Below are 27332 nucleotides of genomic sequence, written 5' to 3' on the forward strand. Positions count from 1 at the left end.
CCCAATGCTTGGGACTTCTCGTAAGACCTGGAACAGTGCCATTTCTCTTTGGCTGGCTTCAGTGATCCCTTCCTACCTACTGTTTCTCTGGCTTCCTACCTCATGGAGATTCACTGTGGGGGACCCATCACTCTGTTAGATTCCTCTTGGGTAGGGCTTAAAACAGTTCCAGGCCAGTTCTTTCTTCTATGTGACCCATATACAGTTCAGAGGAAGCAAGCATTTTTCACTGGGCAACCTCTGGGGGTTTGGGCTAATCCCCATGCAGCTCCTTCTGTTCTGTTGGTATAGGCCACTACAGCTTTTTCAGGTGAAGATAGAACCTAGTCCATTTTCTTGCCAGTTGCTGAGAATGTATCCAAGTTCTCCAAGTGGCACTCCTGAGGGTTCCTCTCACAAAACTTAGAGTTAGCAGATAGCATGTAACACTTGAGCTGGCTAGGGTGCTGAAGACTCCAAACATGGTAATAGTTCTTTGCAAAAACAAAACAAAAACAAAACAAAAAACAAACTTCCTTAAATCTCTTCTTGCAAATACAAAAATTAGCCAGGCATGGTGGCATGTACCTGTAGTCCCAACTACTCAGGAGGCTGAGGGAGAATTGCTTGAATCCAGGAGGTGGAGGTTGCGGTGAGCCGAGATTGTGCCACTGCACTCCAATCTGGGTGATAGAGCAAGACTCCATCTCAAAAAAAAAAAAAAAAAAAAAAAAAAAAATCTTGCTACTTTCTGACCTCTCTTTTTTCTTTTATATTCCTTTTTTTTTTTTTTTTTTTGAGACAGGTTCTGACTCTGTCACCCAGGCTGGAATGCAGTGGCAGAAACTCGGTTCACTGCAACCTTCACCTCCCAGGTTCGAGTGATTCTCATGCCTCAGCCTCCCAAATAACTGAGATTACAGGCGTGTGCCAACAGGCCCAGCTAATTTTTGTGTTTTTCATCGGGATGGGGTTTTGCCATGTTGGCCAGGCTGGTTTCAAACTCCTGAGCTCAAGTGGTTCACCTGCCTTGGCCTCCCAAAGTATTGGGATTACAGGCGTGAGCCACCGTGTCTGGCCTAACCTCTTTTTATGGCATGAGCCACCGTGTCTGGCCTAACCTCTTTTTATGTCTTTGTTCTGGCTGAGGTTTCTAGAGTTGTGAAATTGGTTAGATTTCCTCTCCTTTGTAAATTCTGCATCTAGGGGCATGACTTTGGACTTTTACTTCTATTAGGCCTTGGTGTCTGAACAGAAATTTCAATTTTAATGTCATGTAACAACAGCAATGTAATTATGACATCTACAGCAACAACAACAATAACAAATAATATTTATTGAGTGCTTAACTTGTTCCAGGCCCCTTACTTAATCCTCACAATAACTCTTTTAGGTTGGTACTATTATTTATAAAGGGCACACTAATGATGCTGGACTTTGATTGTTAGGCTGAGAAGTTCATATTGCACAACACAGAAGTGCAGGCCTTGCTAATGGCATTTCAGCTGGCTATTTTCCCCTTCTTAAAGATATATGTGTGGGTCCTTGAGTCAGGCCTCAGAGCAATTGCTTTCTTCCAACAGGAGACAGTAACTCCGCCTAAGAAATGATCCAATTTCAGTAATTCCTGGGAGGCCATTGCTGTAATAAAGGCCTTTCTTTATGATATAAAAGTCTCACCCCTTTCCCCTCTCCCTTAATGTTTCTAATTTGAGCCCCTCTGGTCCCTGTGGAGCTTTTAAATGCTTCAAGTGCAAACCTATTGCCAAAGCAAGCCTGTCTGACTAGGGAGGCAGCACCCTGCACCGTTGCCGAATATTGAACAAACATCTGTGCAGCTTTGGCTCTCCCAGAAGCCCTTAGTCTGATGCTTTGTTTTGTTTTCTGGATGAGGGCAAGCGGTGCCATCACCTCCTGCCAAAAAGCCCTGGCTGCCCTCCCAACAAGGAGTTGTCACTTCAACTGAGGTTTTTTTTTTTTTTTTTTTGGTGGCAACAAAATAATACCCAGCAGGAATTTGGGAGGAGAAAAAAGAGAGTTCAGTTGGCAGGTTCTCAAATGAATGGGTTGTAGTGTCATTGGAACTGAATTGGGCTTGAAACCAGACATGATCCTATTTTGGAAGCATTGTTCAGAGGGATGGGAAATGTGAACAGAGGATAAGTCTCTTCAAAAATGTTCTTTTTCCTTGGCCTGTTAAAGACACTGTATTTTAACCTAACTCTCCCATTCACTTAATGGCAAGGGCCTACATGAAAACCTAGAGAGGGTCAGAGCAACTGGAAAAGTGCTCAGCTATTCATCTGTTGACCTTTTGATTAGAGCACTAATTTTACTTTGGGAAGAGGTTGTATGTTGACTACAATCATTTATTAGTTATCGTCCTTGTAATTTACCAATTCTGGCTCTTAGGTTCATCGATGCTTGGATAAGGCAGCACAGGTTATGTATGTTTACTATATATTTAACAAATATTTAAAATATTTTTGAAAGCCTGCTGTGTTCCAGGTACTGTGTAAGATGGATATGGGATCAACAAAACTGATGCTGTCTTTTCCTTCATGTAGTTTACAATCTCGAGACATTAATAGGTGATACAGAGAATAGGATGCTATGAGGATCTGTAATAGGAAAACCTAATAGGTCAGGTGCGGTGGCTCATGTCTATAATGCCAGCACTTTGGGAGGCTGAGGTGGGCAGATTGCTTGAGCTTAGGAGTTCAAGACCAGCCTGGGCAACATGGCGAAATGCTGTCTCTACCGAAAAATACAAAACAACAACAACAACAACAAAAAACCCACAAGAAAACATTAGCCAGGTGTGGTGGCATGTGTCTGTGGTCCCAGCTACTTGGAAGGTTGAGGTGGGGGGATTGCTTAAGCCCAGGAGGCAGAGATTTCAGTGAGCTGAGATTGTGCCACTGACTTCAACCCAAGTGACAGAGTGAGACGCTGTATATATATAAAAAAAATCTTGGTATACGTTAGTGGCATGAGGAATTCAGGGAAGGCTTTTCTGAGGAATGGGCACTTGAACTAAGACCTGAGGGATGAGTGGAAGTTAGCCTGGAAAAGGCAGGGCTGGAGATGGGGTGGAAGAAAGAATTCTGTGCAGAGAGAAGAGCCTGTGCCAGGATTGAGAGAGGCAGAGGGTATATGCAAGGGATTTAGCCATTGTAGCTGAACTAAGAGGAACAGAATAAGAGATCCAACTAGAGAGGCAGCATGTTGTCTAGATCCCACATTTTCTACGTGCTGTCTTAATGGTTTTGGTCTTTAACCTAAGAGGAGTGAAGTGAAATGGAAGTGTTTTAAGCAGGAGAAGAATATAAGGTTTGCCTTTCGAATAGATGACTTTAGCCACAGGGTAAGGTTGAATCAGAAGCAATTAGCTTTTGCAATTGTGATGTCTACAGAGGAATAATTAATGGAATGGCTAATGGTGTTTCATCTTAACTCTCATCTAGATCATAACTTAGGCATGACACAGTCTCTAAGAAATGGATCACTGTTAATACAAGTGCGTGAGACTTAGAAATAAGTCCCTTTCCTTATTTTGGTAATAGGTTTCAATGGGGTTGGACCAGATTATAGCCCTCCTTTGGCAAAACTAACCCTTAAATTCAGCTGTAAATTCTATACTGCTACTGTGGTGCAATTTTCAGCCAAGATTGTGGGCTTTTAACTGCACCAAAAGGGGTGATAGATTTAAAAAGCTGAAGATTTATTGAACAGAAGCAGACTAGCAAAGATCTATAGATTATTGTGTTGTTAAATGGATAGTTATATCTTTAACCCAATGACTATGAATGTTTGTTTGATCAAGGGAATTTTTACTCTTAGCACCAAGTTATATTTCTTCTCAGTGAAATTATGTGCATATAGCAAGGTGCTATGGGGATCATGCCATCTGTGCTTTAAAATATGAGATAACATAAGATAGTCGTTTAAATGATAAATTGGTGATTAGAAGACTGGGATTGTGTGCTGAAAGGAGTCACTGTGTGACCTTGGAAAGTCATTTTCCTTCTTTGGGACACACTTTTCTCTTCTTTAAAATGTGAAGATTTGTACTAGATCAGCATACCAGTGTGTTCTTTCAATAGTTTTTGAAATCCATTTTATGAAGAAAAGATGCCCCACTCTATTTTTTCTCCCTGGAGATTCACAATCTAAGTTTATTGATGGTGCATTTGATTCCACAATTTTTACATTACTTAATCCATCATACTTCCATATTCCTGTGTGGTTGGATCATTTCTCTGAAACTCAGTTTCCCCATCTGTAAACTAGGTCAAGAGCGGGGGTTGCCAAACTTTTTCTGTAAAGGGTAAGTTAGTTAATATTTTTAGGCTTTGTGATTATAGAGTCTTTGTTGTAACTACTCAATTCTGTCCTTGCAGCTATTCACAATAAATAAATGAATAGGGGTGGCTGTGTTCCAATAAAACTTTATTTACACAAGCTGGAAGGGGACTGGATTTGGCCCATGGGCCATAGTTTCTTGACCTAGGCCAGAGCGTGGGCTAATGAGTCCCTAGTGTCCTCATTGCTCTGACTCTCTCTTGACCTTCTCCCCGAACGGCTATTCTCTCCCAAGTTTGAAGTCATCTTTCCTCAAAACTATCCGTCTGGTCTACAAAAAGTCATCATCATCTTCTTTTGAAAGGTCTGGATATAAGACTGTCTCTAGCTGCTGGGATGCCTTCTTTACACCCTTGTTTTGTTTGTCTTAGTAACTACCCTTCTTTAATCCCTGTGAAGGATTGGTTAACTGGAATTTTCCTTGTCTTCCTCCCCCAGAGCCTTTGATCTGATGCTCATAAGCATTTGCTGACAGCCAGACAGAAAAGGTGGAGGCCAGATTCCAGGCCTGAGGGCCCAGAGAGTAATGAATGAAGGCTGCGTTTATTTGTATTTCTAATTGGCAAGTCCATTTCCAGATCAGCTGCATGTCACTACAAGCCTAGAACAAGAGCAAGAGACAACTCTCCTTTTTCTCCCCGACATCAGGGTGCAGGGCCCCTATTTCCACTGAGGCAGGAGCTTGCCTTGACATTACTAGGCTTCGTTGAAGCTGCCAGATGGATTAAGCTCTGTCTCTTAGTATAAAATTACCATGTTTTACCACTCAGATTATGCACTGCACATCTGTGAGGATACCATTCTCATAGTCTGTGATGTAAAAGGAACCCTGTCAGTTGTACAAATCACTTTGCTTCTTCAAGATTTTTGATATAGCCATAGAACTCTTTATTTTTACGAAATCTTGTATAGAAGGCCAGCCTATAAAAGAAATAAAAATGAAACTGCTCTGTTTGAAACAGAGATGAGGGTTTAGAGCCCTGCCTGCTCAGTTTCCCTCTTTTTCTATGCAATCAATTGCTGTGGTGCTTCCTAGGATTCCTCAGAAGAGTTTTGAAGTCTCTAGACTAGATCATGAATATAGTTCTAGCCATTCAGAATTCTATAATCTCTCTGGCTGAGTATCAGATACATCCGTCGCACCATGTTCGGCACTGAAAGTGGGTAGGAATGGGAGCCATGGCCTCTGATCTCCAAGAGTTGATAATATTGTTTTAGAGGTCAGCAGAAAATGGGAAGGGAAAATTAACTTAAATAAGATCTCATAAATAGAAACACTTATTCAGAAAAGAAGGGCTGGGGCAATGAAGAATGACTCCCTAAAGACAGTAATATTGGAATGGAGCATTGATAGAAGAGATGTGGAGAGGCAGAGGGGAAAAGCAGCACAGAGTGAGCAAAGGCACAGAGGTGGAAAATACTGGTTTATAGATCAAGAGAGATGGCACATAATGAAGCATGCATAAGTCAGATCTCAGTGTGCACATGAAGAAAGAGGCAGGAAAAGTGTGAACAAGGAAACAGGTAAGCACACACAAAAAAAGGAGAAATGATGTCTTTTCCAGACAGTCCTACCTCCTTCTTTCTCATTTGCTATTCATAACTGATTTCATTGGTATTATTAACCCCATTTCTCAGAATTTATCATTGGAGTCACTTGGATACTGACATTTTCCTAAGGTTGCAGAGGTATTTTCAAGCAGAACTGAGATTTCAGATGAAGTTGGCTTGACCCAAAGCTTGTGTTTTCCTTGTAATATTGGGCTGCATGGAAAATATAGGACTAGATATAAATTTTAAAGGAAGGATATACTTTTTGTAGGTTGACAGAAGACCGAAAGGAATTTTTGGTTGGGTAAAAAATATCTTTGAATATTTATATCTTGCAAAATTATTGAATAATAATCTAGCCCAACCTACCAACTTTATTTAATTAATTAGTTTATTTATTTTTCATGTATTTATTTATTCTGAGATGGAATCTCGCTCTCTTGCCCAGGTTGGTGTGCAGTGGCACAATCTCAGCTCACTGCAACCTCTGCTTCCTGGGTTCAAGTGATTCTCCTGCCTCAGCCTCCCGAGTAGCTGGGATTATAGGTACATAACCCCACGCTTGGCTAATTTTTTTGTATTTTTAGTAGATATGGGTTTTTGCAATGTTGGCCAGGCTGGTCTCAAACTCTTGACCTCAGGTGGTCCACCTGCCTCAGCCTCCCAAAGTGCTGGGATTATTGTCCCTGGCCCCAACTTTACATACGGGAAAAATGAGGGCCAGACAAAGCAAGTGGATATTTAATGTAAGTGGTAGGACAATACACCATTCTGTCCTTTGAACCCTCAGTCTGGCAGTCTTTCCAAGGCATCATGAATAAATCACTCTATCATCTTTTTACTTCCTCAATGGATACCAGCTTCTTAGCATCTGTATTTTGTGAATTCAAGAGTCTGGCCTTTTGAATAATCCTGAGTTTACCTTTCGCTCTTCCTGTCTTGTGCCTCTCCAGAGACCACAGAGCTGGGCAGCAAGAAGGAGCTCAAGTCCATGCCCTTCATCACCTACCTCTCAGGTTTGCTGACAGCCCAGATGCTGTCAGATGACCAGCTCATTTCAGGTGTGGAGATTCGCTGTGAGGAGAAGGGGCGCTGTCCATCTACCTGTCACCTTTGCCGCCGGCCAGGCAAGGAGCAGCTGAGCCCCACACCAGTGCTGCTGGAAATCAACCGTGTGGTGCCACTTTATACCCTCATCCAAGACAATGGCACAAAGGAGGTGAGCTCCCCTGGCCCAGCCACTCAGTCAAACTTGACCAGCCCTCCTACCTCCTACCCTTGTGGACCCTTTGTCCAGGGGGATTGTCATCATGATCATCATCATATCATCATGGTGATTACTAGCATTTATTGATTCCTTACCATGTTCTAAGTACTTACATAGTTTGACAATACTAGCTGTTATAAACAATAAACCCTTAAATCTCAGTGGCTTAATACAATCAAGGTTTTTGTTTGTTTGTTTGTGCAACATCCCAAATAGATGTTTTTGATTGATGGGGGGCTTTATGAGAAGTAGTGCAGGATGGGCATGGTGGCTCATGCCTGTAATCCCAACACTTTGGGAGGCCAAGGCGGGTAGATTACCTGAGGTCAGGAGTTTGAGAGCAGCCTGGCCAACATGGTGAAACCCCATCTCTACTAAAAACACAAAAATTCGCCAGGTGTGGTGGCAGGCATCTGTAATCGCAGCTACTTTGGGAGGCTGAGGCAGGAGAATTGCTTGAACCTGGGAGGTGGAGATTGCAGTGAGCCGAGATCGCGCCATTGTACTCCAGCCTGGGTAACAGAGTGAGACTTGGTTTAAAAAAAAAAAAAAAAGTAGTGCAGGGACTCAGCCTGTTCCTTGTGCTGCATTGACCTGATGCTTCCACAATTGCTGTGGAAGGGGAAAGAACAGGGAGGGTTGCACATCATAGGTTTAAATAGACCAAGCCTGAAAGTGGCAAATGTCATTTTTACCTCTCATGCATTCTATTGATTAGAACTCAGCCGTTGTCCATACCTGTCTGAAATGAAGACAGGGAAATGGATTTTAGCTGTGTGCCTAGGAGAAGACATGGGTTTGGTGAAAACCTAGCAGTATCTACCTCAGTACAATACTTGCATTATCTCATTTACTCTGCCCTCCAGATCTGTGATTTACTTACATATATTGGTTCGATTCATATGAAATTGCTGACATTTGGCCATTTTTAACTTATAAAATGGCAATTTCATATGGTTCATTTTAATATCGTACCCCTTTTACAGCTGAGGAAACCTCAAAGATATTAAGTGATTTACTGAAAGTTGGTCTGCTCCAGAGTTTATATACTTAGCCATGAAATTATTGCTTCTTTTTTTCTCTTCGGTTCTCTCACTTTTAATTATAGAATGGCAGGGCTTGAGGGGACCATATGAATTATTGATTCACTGGTTTGCAAACCTATCTTTATGGAACACTTTTTCCAAATGCAATCTTTCTTGAACCTCAATCCATAAAATCAGGAATAGTGATGCCATTATTTCAATGAGGCAGAGGAAGGTAGATAAAGCATCTCCCATTTGATCCCCACTCCTCCTCCTACAACACCTCCCAGACAGCCCTGGGCCTCCACTGGTAGACCACTGACTAAGTCTAGTAGAACTCTATGAATCCCGTGCCCCTCCCACAGCATACTTCTTGGCTAAGTGCTGGAGGGTGTTGAGTGCTCATACAGAGCTTCATAGAGGAAAGAGAAGGCATGGGAGAAAGGAGGTAGGGAAAGTGTCAGGTAGATGACCTAAGGAAGAAAAGAACATTGTTTGTACAAAGACCAAAAGAAATGCCCCATGACTAAGACCAAGGACGGAGGGAGAAACAAAATGAGTCCTGATCATTTCCACAATATTGTAAGCCGAATTGTGGAATTTTGACCCTATCCTGTGGGCCATGAGGTGATGATGATGCATGATTATTGGCAGGAGGCTGATGGGATTAGATTGTGTGGCAGAAGGAGGCCTCTGTAAAAAACCCAAATTCCCATCCATGGGACAGCATTGAAATAAAGCACAGGATATATATTCAATAGAATATACTACAGTAACCAAAATGAATGAGCTATAGTGATACCTGTCAATATGAAATGAATGAACGTATTATTAACTGAAGAAAGTAAGTCCTAAAGATTTTTTTTTTTTTTTTTTGAGACAGAGTTTTGTTCTTGTTGCCCAGGCTGGAGTGCAATGGCGTGATCTCAGCTCACTGCAACCTCCACCTCCTGGGTTCAAGCGATTCTCCTGCCTCAGCTTCCGGAGTAGCTGGGATTACAGGTACCTGCCACCATGCCCAGCTAATTTTTTGTGTTTTTAGTAGAGATGGGGTTTCAACATGTTGGTCAGGCTGGTCTTGAACTCCTGGCCTCAGGTGATCCACCCACCTCGGCCTCCCAAAGTGCTGGGATTACAGGCAAGAGCCACCATGCCTGGCTCCAAAGATTTTATATGGCACAACACCCTTTCCTCCCTTCTTCAAGTTAAAGCATACCTACACCTCAAATATACTATCTTTTAGGAATAAATACAGATGCAAAAATATGATTTAAAAAGGGAAGCAAGGAAGTGATGAACATAGGAGACAGGATGATGGTGATCTTGAGTCAGGAAAACTAAGGTAATGGCATAAGGAAGCATATGTTACATGTAAGTACTCAAGTTCCTAGCTGGTGTTTTTTTGTTTGTTTGTTTGTTTGAGACTGAGTCTCACTCTATCTCCCAGGCTAGGGTGCAGTGGCGCAATCTTGGCTCACTGCAACCTCCGCCTCCTGGGTTCAAACAATTCTTCTGCCTCAGCCTCCTGAGTAGCTGGGATTACAGGCGTCCACCACCACACCTGGCTAATTTTTGTATTTTTAGTAGAGACAAGGTTTCAACATGTTGGCCAGGCTGGTCTCGAACTTCTGACCTGAAGCAATCTGCTCGCCTCAGCCTCCCAAAGTGCTGGAATTACAGGTGTAAGCCACTGCGCCCAGCTCCCAGCTGGTGTTTTTGGTGGTAGATTAGTGAGAGTTCATTAAAGTTTAAAAAGTTTATTAAAACTAACTAGCTAACTGAACAAATAAATAAAGCCTACCCATGCATGGCTCAACAATGAGCTTCAGTCCTAAACTGAACATTGCAAATAATCTAACTCTGTGCATCAGAGGTCCCCAAACTAACACCAACAATAAAATACATATGTGTATGTCTCCACACCTCCAGCTGCAGGGTCAGAATAGACTGTGAGAATGTAAGAGTAGAATCAAGGAGATCCATGAGGAGGCTGTTGCAGATTCCAATAAATAACAAGCACAGGCCCAGGGCCAGTGGTTCACGCCTGTAATCCCAGCACTTTGGGAGCCTGAGGTGAGAGGATAGCTTGAGCCCAGTGGGTTCAAGACCAGGCTGGGCAATATAGGGAGACCACCATTTCTGAAAGAAAAATTAGGCCAAGTGCGGTGACTCACACCTGTAATCTTAGCACTTTGGGAGGCCGAGACGGGCTGATCATGAGGTCAGGAGTTCAAGACCAGCCTGTACAACATGGTGAAACCCCGTCTCTACTAAAAATACAAAACTTAGTTGGGTGTGGTGGCATGCACCTATAATCCCAGCTACTCAGGAGGCTGAGGCAGGAGAATCTCTTGAACCCGAGAGGCAGCGGTTCCAGTGAGCCAAGATCGCACCATTGCACTCCAGTCTGGGCAACAGAGCAAGACTCTGTCTCAAAAAAAAAAAAAAGAAAAAGAAAAAATTGGCCTGGTGTGGTGGTGCACACCTGTCATCCAGCTACTCTGGAGGCTGAGGTGGGAGGATCGCTTGAGCGCATCAAGCGCTCAAGGAGGAGGTCAAGGCTTCAGTGAGCTGTGATTGTGTCACTGCACTTCAACCTGGGTAACAGAATGAGACACTGTCTCCAAAACATAAATAAATAAAAATACCTAGTGGTTCGACTAGTGTTGTATCAGTGAGGATGTAGTTGTGTTTAACTGGCCTTCTGGGACTTGGTGAATGAGTCTGTGAATATCCCTGTTTACTGCTCTGTGAACTCGCTCCAGTGACGGCCTTTCTGGGCCACACTGTCCTCATCTGCAATGTGGCACACTACAAGCCAAGACACGGGACTTTTGCAATGTGTTCTTGGCACATGCATAGCAATAGATAGGCTGGTGGTGCCTTTCCTGTTTGTGCAGGAGCCAGATTCCCCTATGTCTGGATTCCATGCCAGGTTCCCTCAGCATCATTGAAATATTCAACTCATTGGAAATCCAGTGAGGTCTTTCTGAGGCTAATTAGTGGTGTGTGATCAGAGAATCCCAAGAGTGTGAAAGTGGTCACTAGATGTCACTGTTCTCCTTGCAGGAGACCTGTAGAGCTGGAAGTGCTAGTCATTCATTCATTAAGTATCTTTGAGCCCCCACTGTATGCTAAGACTGCGTTATACCCTGAAGAGTGAACAGTATGACAAGTGGATATGGTCTTTATCTTTATGGAGTTCACAGACTTATGGAGAAGACAGATATTAATGAAACAATCACACGAATAAGTAGAGTCAAGACTGTACAGAGTACTAGGCTGGTGGATTGCAAGCATGTATTAAGGGGCCTTACGCAGTCAGAGAAGGCTTTCCTGAGAAAGTGACATGTAAAGTGAGCTTTTGGGGGCCAAGTGCATAAAATGAATATGGAAGACTGGGGTTTCAGAAAGGAAGAGGAGAATGAGAACATTGCTGGTAGAATGCCCAACTTCTGCAAACACCTGAAGAATGAGCAAATGTGACCCATTTCAGGAAGAGAATGAAAACCAGTGTGGCTGGAGCTGAGACTGGGAGAAAACTCCATGGACAATGCTGAAGAGAAGTCAGGCAGAACTGCACAACATGTGGTGAGGAGTTTAGCCCCAGGGCAATGGGGAAGCCAGGAGAAGTTAGAGCAAACAGACAGGCATGGGCACTATCTTCTCACTTCTACTCTTTTTTCCTCTTAGTGATCCTTGCAAAGAAATGTTAGAGCTGAACGACTGTAGGCGGCTTCCTCCAAGTCTCCAGTTTCTTCTTTCCCTCCCCAAACACAAATGAAAGGCCTGTTTAAAGTGTCATGACAGCCTAAGGGATGGAGTGCCTTAGACATTTCCAAGGGAGCCAGGTTGCAGTGGGAATGAGTGGGATACACCCACTGCAGGTCTGGAAATGATCCTGGAGGAAGCGAATATGGCCACAAAATAACGCTGGTGGGAAGAAAAAGCAGCTACTCTCGTTTTGTTTATCATTTTTTCTCCAACTCTGCCACTAACTCCCATCACCCTTCCTCCCATGACTTTTCCATCTATCATCTCTACAGGCCACATGGATACAAGAAAACACTTCAGAGCCCTGACCTATAGTTGAGGGGCCTGGGCTTTCACACTGAGACATAGCTGGTCATAGCAAGTTCTTTTCTCTTTCTGGGACTTTCTTTTCCTACTTCAAAAAACAAAAAACAAAAAACGAAACAGAACAAAACAAAAATTAAAAAACAGATAAGTGGAGTCAGTTTCTTTCTGAGTTTCCTACAAGACACTTTATTTACATGGAAGCAGATAGTACAGATTCTTTGCTCTACCGGCTTGGGTTTGGATGTTTCCTCAATCCCCATTCACTATGTGATGCTGAATGGTGTCTTCATACCTCAGTTTCCACACTTGTAAAATGTGGTCTCACAATCCCTACTTCATGGGAATCAAAAGAGATAATGAATGCATAATGTCCAAGAAGAAATCACTTAACAGACGAATGTTATCTATGATAGTGATAAGAATATGTTTATTTAAAATGGCTCTTTTCTTTTTCTATGTTTCCTTTGGTAACTCCTCTTCTAGATAGTACTTGAAAACTTTACTGGTACCTAAAGTGCTAGGGACATGACATTTTAGAATAGGATTCATATTTTGTATGGGAGAGGCCATTGGCTAACCCAAAAGGGCACTTTACAAATGGAGGGATCTCAGGGGCATTTTCTCACTTTATAAACATTGCTCGAACTTGTACTCTGTTGGCAATGAATATCATAGCTCATTCTAATGCAGAGTGGAAGTTCCTCTGTATGAGAACTCCCTACCCCTGGAGTAGAGGCTCTGAGTAAAATCCTGAACCCCATTTTACGGCACAGTTAGGGACTAACAGAGAGAGGATATGACATGCCTGAGGTTTGTGGGGTATTTTTGTCCTCTGATTCTGGACCAAGGTATTCTCGATGGCCTTGGGGACCATTGGACACTAGCTCCTTGGGTAGTTGGGGTCTCCTTAGGTACATTCCAGTGAATGCATGGGAAAAGATGATGCCTTCTGCCTAAGCTGGAAACGAGCCCTTGATTATACCTTGTGCTGTTGTTTTGAACAAGAGAAGCAGGAAAAAACTCTTTATGAAGAATAATTTGATTAATGCATAAATCTCCTCCCTCCACCTGTTAAATGGCTCTTACACGGCCCAAAGCCACAGAGCTTGGCTCAGCACAACTGGTGCTTAAATGTACAAGACTTTGTGCGGTTGTTAACTTAGCTCCTGGGTGAAAGAGAGTCTTCCAAGTGGAGGAGGCAGAGGAGTGGCATACTAAAGAGCCAGACAGAGTTGGATTTGAATCCCTTCTCTGCCATTTACTGTCTATGTGATCTGACTTCTACTCATTTGTAAAGTAGGCAATCTAGTATTTATCCCTTTTCATCTCAGGGTTGGGAGTTTTCTTTGGGAAAACTAGAAAGCAGAGACACTAGGAATCTGAACTAGGCTCTGTCCTGGATTATTATATGACATTGGACATGCTTCTACTGTCTAGGTCTCCATTTCTTTATCTGTATGATGAGAAAAGCAGGCTAACTTCATCCAAGGTCCCCTTTGGCACTGTGATAAGGTCAGCTCTAACTTCTACCTAGAATATAAAGCAAATCTTTTGAGGTTGGAAGAGGCATCCTGTGACCTGAAATTTGTTTCCCATTCAGAGACAATGCCAATTTTACTCCTTAAATTTAATACTGGGAGGAGAAAGATATACATATCTTGCACTCCATACCAGTGGCACACAATGACATAGCATTTATGAGCAGATAGGGCTATTAAAATCTTATCCTGTTTATTTTACAAATCAATCTCTATTTTACAGATAGTAAAACTAAGAACAGAGCTGAGGACTGAGTTTTTTCAGGTCACATAGCCAAGGCTGAATTTGAAGTAAGACATGACTTCAACCCTTGGAAATATCTTTCATTTTTCCAAGGCTCAGTTTTCTCATCTGGGAAATGGGTGGTGGTAACTTTCCTCACAGCTGTCTGTAGAAAAATTAAGAGACTTTTAGTGTTTTGAAGGCTGTAAAATACTCTGTAGATCTGAATGGTTCTTTCTAGCCCTTGGGTTTTCAGACTTCCAATCCTGTGAGCATTTTCTGTTCATGCTGCTCTAGGAAGAGTCATGTGTAATTCTAGTCTTGTGGTTGTCTGACCTTCCAGCAGATTCTTTCTCTCTGCCAGAAAAGCTTGTTTGCTTCATTTCCACTTTTTGGCTCCAATTGAGAAGAGAATTCCAAATAACTACTCTTTGAAGAGAAATTAACAGCCAAGTCTCACCCCCTCCCCCAGTTATTACCAGTACCTACCATCACTACAACCATGACCACTACCACCATCACTATGCAACACCACTGCTATCACTACCAGCATCACCCTCGCTATAGCCCCATCACTGTGATTATCTTGCATTGGTTGCCTACTGTGTGCCAGATACTGTGTTAGAAAATGTGCTATAGAGAGGAACAAGACACAGACTGTGCCTTCAAGGAGCACACAGTCTAGTAACAAGGACACATATGCTACTATAATTACTTACATATGCTACACAAATGCATGATTTATTTTTGAATAGTGCAATAGACATTCCAACAGTGTTAGAAGAGAGAAAGAAACTCTGAGAGGGAGAATCTGGAAACAATTCTTAAAGAAGGGAAGGTGGATATGGGCACATAGTAGAACTGCAAAGCAAGTTTTTTGATGATGAAGACAATAATATCCATCAGATACATATATATGTACTATGTGCCAAAAACTGTGCTAAGGACTTTACATGCTTTATCTAATTTAATCATCCAACAACTTATGAGGGAAGTACTATTATTATCCTTATCTAACAGATAAGGAGATGGAACCCCAGAGAAGCTTGAACCCAGGTCTGTAAGATTTCAAAGCTAGTCTAGACCAGAGTTGGAAAACAATGGCCCATGGGCCACATCCAGCCTGCTTCCTATTTTTATAAATCAAGTCTATGAAACATAGCCACATACCTTGATTTACATATCATCTATAACTGCTTTCCTGCTGCAACAGCAGAATTAAGTAGTAGCTACAGAAAACAGTATGGGGTGCAAAGCTCAAAGTGTTTACTTTCTAGTCCTTTACAGGAAAGGTTTGCCAAACCCCGGTCTAGACTAAGCAATATTGGAAAAGCAGGAGACAGAAAAATGTGTCAATACTATGTGCTGAGCATGTAGAATAGAAGAATAGAAGAATAAAACCTAACAATTATCGAGTGCCAACTATGTGCCTGGCATTTAAAAAAGTGCTTCATGTGTATTTATATATGTTCTCTTACTCTGTCCCCCTACAACACATTTGAAGTATTCACTATTATGCTTACTTTACAAATTAAAAAACAAAAACCTGAGACTTCAGAGAGGTGAATAATTTACTTAAGATAACATGGCTAGTGAATTGTGGGGTGAGAATTCAAACCCAGGATGTCTGAGTCCAAAGCTTTTGTGTTCAGTCAGCCATTCTTGCAACAGGCCTGAAAGATTTGGTAGAAATAAAACTGGAAAAGGGATAGGCAGAAGGCTGCACTGTGGGCAACTTTGAACGCCATGTTGTAAAATTCGGGTGCTGTGCAAACCATATAGAGTCTTTCAAGATTGTAGGTCAAGGAAAAATATAACTAGATTTGAGTCTTAGAGTAGCAACTATAGCAACAGAAGATGAATTGCGGGGACCAGGACCGATTTTATGGCAAGGGTTGTTAATTTGGCATTTGGGGATCCTTGACTTTATAGGATCTTTGGATGCTCATCCCTAGAAAGTTTTTGCAGAATTATACATTACTTATATTTTTCTCCTGGAGAATAGATCCATATTCTTGACTCAAATGTTGTAGAATACTAAACTAAGAGGGTCAGTGTCAGTTAGATGGGGGGTATATGTATGAGATGGCTGAAGAGTGAGAATTCCATTTACATCATTTGAACAAGTATTGACTAAGGGGCTCCTATTGGCCAGACACTGTTCTGGGCACTTGGGATACCCTTAGGAGCAAAGCAGGCATTATAGCTTCACAGTCTAGGAAATTAATTTCTACTGGAGTGTGTGTGAGAGAGACATGAAATAAGCAATCAGCACAGTAAATGATATAGTATATTAAAAAGTATAGAAAAAAAGTAGAGCAGAATAAGGGAGGTCAAGAGTGCCTAGTGAGTGGAGTTCTGGATCTCAGAGTGTCTCAGTGGATCAAAATCACTTAAGGTGAGAATGGGGGAAGTGTTTGTTTAAAATGGAGTTTCCTTGTCTCTTCCTACTGATTCTGGTTTTGTTTTTTTTTTTTGTGGGTTGGGAGTCTTCATTTTCCCAGCCTCCCCAGGTAATTCTGGTACAAAATGAGCTTGAGAACCACTACCCAAACTGGTTCATATGTCATTTTCAGTTTGAAATTCCTTCAGGGAATTCCTTGTTTAGGGATTAAGAAAGTCAAGTACTTCCTATAATCTAGCTTAAACCTTCTCTGCTATTGTGGGTCACTTCCTTTCTATCTTAGTGCATTCTGAGAAGGAGGTGAACCGGCCAAGAATCAGACTGTCAGGCAATCCTTGGCAACAGGGAAGATCAAAGAAAAGAGGGAGAAGTAATCCACATATTACTCAACACACTCATGGTCAATTACAAAAGAGGAACTTAATACTTGGCTTGTCTACCTGCAAAACTGGAAAACATAGCTCTTTCATGGGACCTGAAGACTACCAGATTCAATAAGAAATGCGAGATATACAGTTTTAGCAAATGCAAACATTTTTGCATGTCAGAGAATATTTTTTTTCCATGGGACATTGAATTAGTTATTACATGCAATAAAAAAAGAGAATGGCAGAAAAGCTTTCCCTTGTCCTTTTAATAATAACAAACATTTACTGAGCACTTCCATGGTGCCAGGAGCTTAGCTGAAGCACTTTATGTACTTGGCTCACTGAACCCTCTCATCAAGTCCACATGGTGGGTGCTATTATTATCCTTTTTTCCCCAACATGAAAACTGAGGCATGGAGAAGCTAAATCACTTGTCTCAAGGTCTTACAAATAGGAACTTGTAGAGCCAGGATTTGACCTGAGCACCTGAGCTTCTTCTCACTTTTCTCTCTACTAGCTTCTCTTCTTCAAATTTTAAATAAAAGTTAAAGTCTAATGCATGCTGAAGACAATGTCATTGCATTCAGTTACCTTCTCCAGCTGCTGTCTCTTCATTTCTTAACAGCCAAAACTTTTGAAAAAGCAGGCATCTCTGTCTACATTGATTCACTTCGATTCATTCTAGGATTGGCTCCTACCATACAATAAAAGTACAGTAACTTCTCATTTGTAACCCTTGCAGACCACTCTACTGTGGTTGCCATGAATTGCCTTCCCTTTCTTCTGACAGTATTTTCTATTTCCATTTTTAAAATCCTGAAACCAAGGAGTCAGCCTTGATAACTCTCTTTCCTTTCCACCTGCACCCATTCCCCACATAATACAACCCATTCCAAGTCCTGTAGATTTATCTCCTTAAGAATTTCTCTAATACATTCACTCTTTCCCAAACTGATCCAAATCTTGCCTGTACTATTTCAATAGTCTCCTGTCTAATAACAACCCCTGCCTCTTTTAATCCTTCCACTTCTTTGCAGCCAGAGTGATATTTTCAAAACTAAAACTTGCTCACATCACTTTCCTGATTAAAACCATTTATCGACTTCCAGTTGCTCTTAAGATAAAAACCAAAGTCCTTTCCATGGTGCTCAGGGGCTGCTTGGGCGGAAACCTTCTAATTTCTTAAAACTCATCTTGTCTTCTTACTTCTCTTGCTTCCTGTGCTCCAGCCGTAGTGATCTTCTTCTAGTTTTTGGAAACACTGTGCTCTGTCCTGCCAAAGAGACTTTGCACAGGCTATTCCCTGTAGTTGGAATGTATTTCTCCCCTTCTTTCCACTGAGTGAACTGTTACTCATTTATCAGATTGCCAAGGTTTCCAGATTTGATAAGATCCTCCTTGTTTATTTTTTCACTTACTTTCTTGGGTCTCTTTGTCTTTCTTCCATAACAGTTATCACACTTTCTAATTATACTTTTATTTTTTGAAACTGATTGATGCCTGTGTCTCCTCCTCTTCCAAATTTTATTATTTTATTTTATGGTCATAACAGAGTTTATGAGGAAGAAACAGCAGATAAACTCAGAAATGGAAGGGATTATAGAAGCATCCAACCCAACCCTAATCTATTTCTCAATTCCTTTCTTTTGCACCTTGCAAAAAGTTGTGGAGACTGTGTCTGAACATTCCCAGTTTTCAAATGGCTTGCTCAGTGACACCTAAGCATTTGGTTTCCCTCACCGAGAGAACATCCTTTCTTATATTAAGTCAAAATATTTTCCTATACATTAGCAGGTAAACTTCATGAAACCAGGTACTACACCAACTTTTAGTCAGCCTTATACCGACAGCTGATAGTAAAGTGCCTGATGCATAGTAGAAATTCAATAAATACACTTAAAAAGAAAATAAATGATTGAATGAATGAGTGAAAAAAAGGTCACCAGCTTGCATTGACACGCTTTCATGGTGTTTTCACATACATTGGCTCCTTTCAATAGAAGCATGAAGGTAGCACTGTTTATCTTCATTTTTTAGATAAGGAAACTTGAGACTCAGAGAGTGTAGCCAGCCATCATCTGAAGCCCTGTAAGACTAGCAAATATCAGAGCCAGGGCTGGAATCCTTTTTCCAGCTATCCAATGTCTACTTATTTATCACACCACCATCATTTATCTGAGGGTGTCATCAAAGACTGCCCCAGCCAGGGCAGTGCTGGGCTTCCAGGAAGAGCAAGCTGCAGGCTCCATCCCTTTTGGAGCTTAACCCTGTTCACAGGGAGCTCTTCTTAGGTCATTAGGCAACTTCAGTCAACAGTGGTGGTAAGGGCCTGGAGAGAATTCACAAACAATCCAACTCTCTTTCTATTTCTTCCTAATCTAAGAAGAAAAAAAAAGTCATTCCAGATGTGTCTCACAATTCACCAGGCATATGCAGTTGAAAGCAGCATGAGTTTGTACCATTACACAGATGGTCAGTCTGTGCAGTGCCTTCTCTGGGTGACAGAGTTACATCATGCCTAGCATCTCTGAGCAAAAGGATTCCAGGCTATAAATTCATATCCTGAGAGGAGAGGAAGACCACAAAGAATGTGGATTCTCCTTGGATCATGTGTTTCTTTTTCATTTTTAGCTTCATCTCCAAATTATCCCATTTGGGAGAGCACTGTTAAATCCCAGGATCTGCTACCCACTCCAAAATCAACTTAGTTCAGAAAAGCATAACATATACAAAGGTAGAGAGAATCTAATAATGAACTGCCATGTACCTATCATCTTCTAGTTTTAGTAGGGATTAATCCTGTGTTACCTCCTCTCACATCTGCTTCTACACTGCCCTGGTAATTTTGAAACACATCTCAAACATGAGATAATTTCATGTGTAAATGTTAAAATCCTTATCTCTTAAACATAAACACTCAAAAGATAACCTTAATGCCCTATCCAGGATTCCTAAATGAACGATAATTTCTCTATATCATCAAACATCCCATTATTGTTCATGTTTACTGGATTGTCTTATATCTTTGGTACTTGTTTGTTTTTTCAAATCAGAAACTAAATAAGATCCAAATGTTGTAGTTGGCTGATAAGTGAGTCTCTTCTAACCTATCTATCTCTCTTTTTATTCCTTGGGATATTTTATGGATAAAACTGGGTTGTTTGTGCTGCAGAGTTCCCCACAACCTGGATTTTGCTGATTGCATTCCCATGGTGTTATTTAATGTCCTTATCTTGCCTTGTATTTCTTGTAACTGTGTAGTTAGGTCTAGAGGCTTGATCGGGCTTGATGGGTTTTTTTTGGCAGTTCCCCACAGCCCATATTGAAAAACCTGTAGACAAAGGTGATCTATTAGAAAAACTTGAGCTTTTTACTCTAGTAGTTGAAAGATTGTCTTTCATCTGGTCACATCTTTCATCAAGCCCTAGTTGTTGCCTCTCTCCTATGTTAGTTACTTGTGGCAATGGACTTTGAGCCTTAATTCCCTCACCTATGTTTACTAACTAGAGTTTACTAATAATTCCTAATATCTGAGAATACTGTATTGCATGAGATGGGTATTAACATGTTTAGTTTTGTGCTGGTGCGTAATAAGTGCTGAGTAAAGACAAATTCTTACTTATCATATTTTTGCTACTTTCTGCTTTTCCTCTTATTCCTCCTTCTCTACATTTCATTGTTTTATTTTTTGATCACAACAGAGGCTACGAGAAGAAAGGAATAGAAGGGTTTATACAGACATCTAGGCCAACCCGTATGTATTACTTGATTCTTTTCTCCTATATCCTGCAAGAGCTTCTTTTTGAATTCTCCTGGAATGGTTTGCTGAGTGACCTACTAAGCATCCTGTTCCACCACTACTAGAACATCCTTCTTTATGTATGTATGTATTTTTTTGAGACCAGGTCTCACTCTGTCACCCAGGCTGGAGTGCAGTGGCACGATCATTGCTTACTGTAGCCTCGATCTCCCTGGCTCAAGCGATCCTCCAACCTCAGCCTCTCAAGTAGCTGGGACTATAGGCACATGCCACCATGCTTGGATAATTTTTGTATTTTTTGTAGAAATGGGAGTTTTGCCATGTTTTCCAGGCTTGTCTTGAACAGCTGGGCACAAGTAATCTGCTAGCCTTGTCCTCCAAAAGTACTGGGATTACAGGCATGTACTACCGTGCCCAGCCCCTTCTTTATATTGAATCAAAGTATTTTTCTATACATTTCTTGTCCTTGTAGTTTCTAATTCTGTTTATCAACACTGTACTGAGCAGATTTTAGCTATTGATTTACTAGACAGAGCATATGTTTTGAAAGCAAGAGATGAGGGTTTAAATACTACTTTTGTCTCAAAAAAATACTGTATGCCTTTTGGGATGTTACTTAAATTCTTAAGCTTTTGTTTTACCATCAGTAAAATGAGATTAATAATATCTACCTTATACAATTGTTTCACAAATTAAGAGATAGTTCATGTAAGGTGCTTAGCAACACTGCCTTGCACTAGAAAAAGCTCAGTGAAAGTTAATCCTCTCTCCAATTCTAAGTGACAGTCTTTCAAGTATTTGAAGATATTTTAGGTCTCAGTTGATTTTTTCTTCTCTCCTGGAAATCATTCCCAGTTCCCTCAACAGTTTGTCATCACATGGGTCTGAATCTTGATGTAGACTCTACCTTAGTCCATTTCTGCTAACAAAATACTTGAGACTGGGTAATTTATAAGGAAGTTTATTTCCTCATGGTTCTGGAGGCTGGGAAGTCCAAGATGAAGGTGCTGGCAGGATTGGTGTTTGGTGAGGGTCGTTCTCTGCTTCCAAGATGGCACCTTGGTTCTGCATACTTGGGAGGAGAGGAACACTGTGTCCTTAACATGGCAGAAAGGACCAAAGGGCAGGGCAAAAGAGCACTTGCTTTAACCTTGAGCCCTTTTATAAAGATAATACTCCTATTTATAAAGGTAGAGCCCTCATAACTTAATAACCTCCCAAAGACCACTCCTCTTAATACTGTTGCATTGAGGATTAAGATTCAACATGAATTTTCGGGGAGAGATCATGATGTAATCCACAGCCAACTCAGTCTTATCCAGGCCATACTGATTGTAGGGCTCTGAAATAACTGCAGTATGTCTAAGTACATCTTTTTCTTTCTTTCTTTTTTTTTTTCTTTGAGATGAAGTCTCACTCTGTCGCCCAGGCTGGAGTGCACAATCTCAGCTCACTGCAACCTCCACCTCCCAGGTTCAAACGATTTTCCTACCTCAGCCTCCCAAGTAGCTGGGAGCTGGGATTACAGGTACCCACCACCACATCCGGCTAATTTTTGTATTTTTAATAGAGATGGGGTTTCACCATGTTGGCCAGGCTAGTCTAGGACTCCTGACCTCAGGTGATCCACCTGCATCAGCCTCTCAAAGTGCTGGGATTACAGGCATGAGCCACTGCACCCAGCAAGTCTAAGTACATCTTAATGTATGGTATGTGATTTATGAAGAAAGAAGTTAGAAAGCACAGAGACTATTTCCGTTGCCTTAGAGTTAAGGATAGAAATCAAGTATCTTGCTTCCAGACTTTTAGACTTATCCTGGGTCACAATAGCTTGTATATTTAGTGCCATATACATAGTAGGTATTCAAAACATAACTTTTGAGTGGCTAAAGGAGACTGACGCTCAGAAGGAGAAGTATCAGTATTACATAGCAGTAGGTTATGGAGCTAAGATTTAAACCCTTGTTTCTCTGGTTCCATAGCTTGTGGTCTCAGCATGCAAAGAATAGAGCCTTTGTCATTACTGGCTTTTTCCACTACAGTTTGGCATGGGCAAGCCTGTTCTATCATCAGATAGCCTTTCTTGGATTCTAGAGTTTCTTCTATCATTTTCCACTTCATCTTTCTTTGACCATAAAACTTCTTGCTCCGTTCTCACTTCTTATTTCTCAGCCCCTTGGAAACTGGGTTTTGCTCCACCATCTAATCAAAGTTTTTGTCTCAAAACTCAATGAAAACCATCTATTAGCTCAAATCAAAGCCCTTTTCTTAATGCCTTTTCAGAGATCATACATCCACCATCAAAAGAGCTTGGGCTTTTGGGCTTGGCTTCTTCAACTTCAGCTTGCTCCAACCTGGAGCTTTTTCAGAAATTATTGCTTGTCTTCCAAAAATCAGAGGGAACACCAGGCAATTGAAGTATAACGTAGCAGGTGCTTGAGGTAGGGTAGTACATGTTAGTGAAGCTCTTCTCATCCCTCTACAGTGCTTCCCTGGTGATTTTTTCTCATATGTGCAGGTACTCATTTTGAATAGAGCTGGAGAATACATAGGTATAGATAATATATAGGTTTATAGATATAGGTATAAATATAGATAGATTTATTTGCTTATTTTTTATGTATCAGGAGAGCATTAATTACATTCAAGGTGAACAGACTTACCAGTGAGATTTTGATATTTTAGAGGTTTTAGTGAGATGTCATAGAGAGAACCATGGTTTTAACCGTCAACCAGATTTACATTTAAATTTCACATTTCATGCTTACCTGTTGGATGACATTGTACATTCAACTTAGCCTACTTGAGCTCCGTTTTCTTAGATGTAAGATGGGAGTAATATGAGCACCCACTTTATAGGGTGGCTCTGAATGTTATATAAGATGATGGATGTAAAGAAAAAGCAGTACTTGAATCAGATAGACTTAGGTTTAAGCTCTCATTTTGCCACATACTATGGAGATATAATTTAATTACTTATAACCTCAGTGGAGGTAATAATAGTATTTAACTGTTAAATAAGACTATGCATGTAAAGCATTTAGCAATAGCTAGTATGATTGAACACTTGATCAATATTAGTTGTAGCTTCCTCTTGCTTCCTTTTTTTCTTCTTAGTCTTCCCCCACTTCTCTCTCTTTTTCTCCCCCAATCCTCTTCTCTTGCTTCTTATTAAAGCATCCAGCACAGAGTAGGCATAAAAAAAATAGTAATTGTCTTACCCTTAGAGATCCACTGATTCAAAAATTAAAAGGGCAATCAGTTCACAGAAACAAGGAAAGTCCTACTTCCCCAAAGGCAAAGATAGTATCTCTGATAGCTTGTTCCAGTGCCATATTGTTTTCTCAATAGAAAATATTACAAAGAATAAAAATAATTCCAAGTGAGTGTAGATGTGCCTTGAGTTTCTTTTGTCTGTAAATAAGCATGTCTAACAACGGTTAAAAAATTATTTTGCTTATTAAGTTACTTTCTTTCATCTAGAGAATACCCAAGTTCAGGACCTAGTCAATATTTGTTTAATTATCAAGTATATGTGGATATTTATATAGATCTGACATTATTTTAGGCACTTTATACATGATCCTTGTACATTTCTAATTGAGGTAGATCTTAGTATATACCCATTTTATACAGGCAGAAAGTGAAGCATAGAGAGTTGAAGATGATTCTGTCAGTTTGCTTAGCGATAGCACTGGAATTTGAACCCAGGAGTCTGGTTCCAGTGACCATGCTCCTAACCTCAATGTTCTACCATCCCTCCGTCATGTGTAACATCCTTTCCTGGGTTAAATGATCTAGACTTTTCAGAATCCACTTGCCATGATAGAAATATGACTACCTTAAAGCTGATAAGAATCTACCACCTCCAAGCTTCCTCAGCCAAATTTAAAAGGCTCCCTATCAAAGGCCAAGGTAAACTCAGAATGAGTCTAGCTAGACTAAGCATGTCCCCTCTTGTCCTGTGACCTTTATTTTCCTGCCCCCACTCATAGTCCCATAGAAGCCCCACCAGCAGGAGAGGCTTCCTCCCTCAGATGCCTCCTTAGGGACAATGGGCGTACTGGAAAAATGAAATCATCAGTGGCCACAGAAGAGAAATTGTGTAATTCTTTATTTAGGAACTTGCCATTAACTTAAGCTAGCATTTAGAGATGCAAACTCCACAGTCTTGGACAAATCCTTCACTTGAAACTTTCCAACCCGCCTCTCATCTCCAGATGTTCTCACCACAGGAAAGAGGAGTTTCTATCTATCAAAGGACAGCAGGCTTAGAAGATAGGTCTTGTCTCTTGGGTGGGACTGGAATCCTCAGCTAAAGGTTTCCCTTAGGAAAAGTATGTGAGTTCCAGCCAGGTTTCCCTTTCCAGGACTGGGCAGTCCAGGAGCAACGCCTTGTAGGACGCAGGCTGAAAAGGGGAACCATCCTCTGAAGAACTTAAATTTGTGTAAGATTAACAAACCCTTGACAATTCAAGGTCATAGAGCAAAATGCCTTGGGAAGATGACTCATGATTAGATGGATGAGGCTACTGATATGGCTATGTCTTCTCCCTGGAGTTATAACCGATGTTTCCTATTGCTCATAATTGGTCTGCTATTCATCACTTTCACAATTGCTCTCAGCTTAGTGACAGGCAGGACAAATGATTTGGAGATAGTTTAGAACAATGTAAGCACAATCTATTGCCCCGATGACTGAGCAGGTCTACTAAGATCACATAGATCACACACCCAAACAGCTCCCAGTCTTCTTTCCTCAGACTTTATTATTCATTCATGCAACAGGCATTCATACAACAAACTTTTATGGAGTACCTACTTTGGATCATGCCTTGTGCAAGGAATTTCTGATAAAATAAGGCAAATAACTCATAGTCCAGTAGGGAGGACAGACATATAGATAACGATTCCATAAAATGTGGTAAGTCCACTAACAGATATGTTGTCAAAGGTGCAGTAAGGGCTTTGAATTCTGCTGGGAAATCAAGGAAGGGTTTTCAAAGAAGACTGAAGTTGCAGTGGGTCTTAAAGACTGAGTACAATTTGATTAAAGATAGAATAAAGGCATTATAGGCTGGGGGAACCCATGTACAAAGATACAGTGACATAAAAGTTTGTTGCCTCCCTGGTCCATGACAAAGGGTTCAGTGTAGCTGGTATGTAGGACTGGGACAGGCTATGGCGGTGGGATATGAGGCTGAGAGGTTGTTTGACATCACTTTGTGAAAGGCTGTGTGTGGCAGGCTAAGAAAAATGGTTGTATTTTTCTTAGTCAAAATTATTTTTAGTTGTTTTATTGTTTTTCTTTTTAGAAATACAGAATAGAGATGAGGTCTCGCTATATTGGCCAGGCTGGTCTCAAATTCCTGGCCTCAAGCAATCCTCTTAAAGTGCTGAGATTACAGGTCTTTTTTTTTTATTATTATTGATACATAATAGTTGTACATATTTTGGGGGTACTTGTGATCTATCTTTCTTTCTCTTTCTTTCTTTCTTTCTTTCTTTCTTTCTTTCTATCTCTCTCCCTCTCTCTCTCTCTCTGTCTCTCTCTCTCTCTGTCTTCTTTTTCTTTTTCTTTTGACACAGTCTCACTCTATCACCAGTCTGGAGGGCAGTGGCACAATCTCAGCTCACTGCAACCTCCACCTCCTGGGTTCAAGCGACTCTCCTGCCTCAGCCTCCCGAGTAGCTGGCACTACAGGTGTGTGCCACCACGCCCAGCTAATTTTTGTGTTTTTAGTAGAGACGGGGTTTCACTATGTTGGCCAGGATGGTCTCCATCTCTTGACCTTGTGATCCGCCTGCCTCGGCATCCCAAAGTGTTGGGATTACAGGCATGAGCCACCACGCCCGGCCTACATGTGATATTTTGATACATGCATGCAATGTATAATTATCAAATCAGGGTAACTCGGATATCCATCATCCAAAACATTTATCTTTTTTCCTTTTTTACATTGGGAACATTCTAATTCTTCTCTTCCAGCTATTTTGAATACAATACATTATTGTTAACTATAGTCATCCTACTGTACTATTGAACACCAGATCTTATTCATTCTAACTAACTGCATTTTTGTATCTGTTAACCAGCCTGTTTTCATCCCCCTCTCTCTCTTACCCTTCCTAGGCTCTGGTAACTACCAATCATCTCTCCACCTCCATGAGATCCACTTTTTCAGCTTCCACATATGAATGAGAACAAGTAGTATTTTTCTTTCTGTAGCTGGCTTATTTCATATAACATAATTACCTCCAGTTCTATTCCTGTGGCTGTAAATGACAGAATTTTATTCTTTTGATGGTTGAATAATGCTCCATTGTATATATACATCACATTTTCTTTATCCATGCATTTATTTATGGACACTTAGGTTGAGTCCATATCTTGGTTATTGTTAACAGTACTGCAATAAACAGGACACAGGCTGAAAGTGCAGATATCTCTTTAGCATACTGATTTTATTTCCTTTGTATATATGCCCAGTAGTGAGATTATTGGATCATATGGTAGTTTTATTTTTAATTTTTAGAGGAATTCTCATACTGTTTTCTATGATAGCTGTACTAATTTATATTCCCACCAACAGTGTGTAAGAGTTCCCCTCTCTGACCATTTATGTCAGCATTTGTTATTTTTTGTCTTTTTTATAATAACTGTCCAAATTGGAGTGAGATGATATCTCATTGTGGTTTTGATTTGCATTTCCCTGATAATTAGTGATGTTAAGCATTTTTTTCATATACTTGGCCACTTTTATATCTTTTT

At 40.8% G+C, this 27332-nt stretch overlaps 1 protein-coding gene across 5 annotated transcripts in view; it reads left to right on the forward strand.

The window, feature by feature from the left end:
• Positions 1-27332, forward strand: part of ASTN2 (astrotactin 2) — a 980114-nt gene that overhangs the window by 747429 nt on the left and 205353 nt on the right. For all 5 annotated transcript variants that reach the window (XM_034928931.3, XM_014346251.4, XM_034928932.3 and 2 more), the window contains one exon: positions 6849-7114. In XM_034928931.3, the coding sequence (XP_034784822.1) occupies positions 6849-7114 (266 nt within the window). The remainder of the gene's footprint in view (positions 1-6848; positions 7115-27332) is intronic.

The sequence above is a fragment of the Pan paniscus genome, chromosome 11 (genome assembly GCF_029289425.2).
Source record: "Pan paniscus chromosome 11, NHGRI_mPanPan1-v2.0_pri, whole genome shotgun sequence".
Classification (NCBI taxonomy): Eukaryota; Metazoa; Chordata; class Mammalia; order Primates; family Hominidae; genus Pan; species Pan paniscus.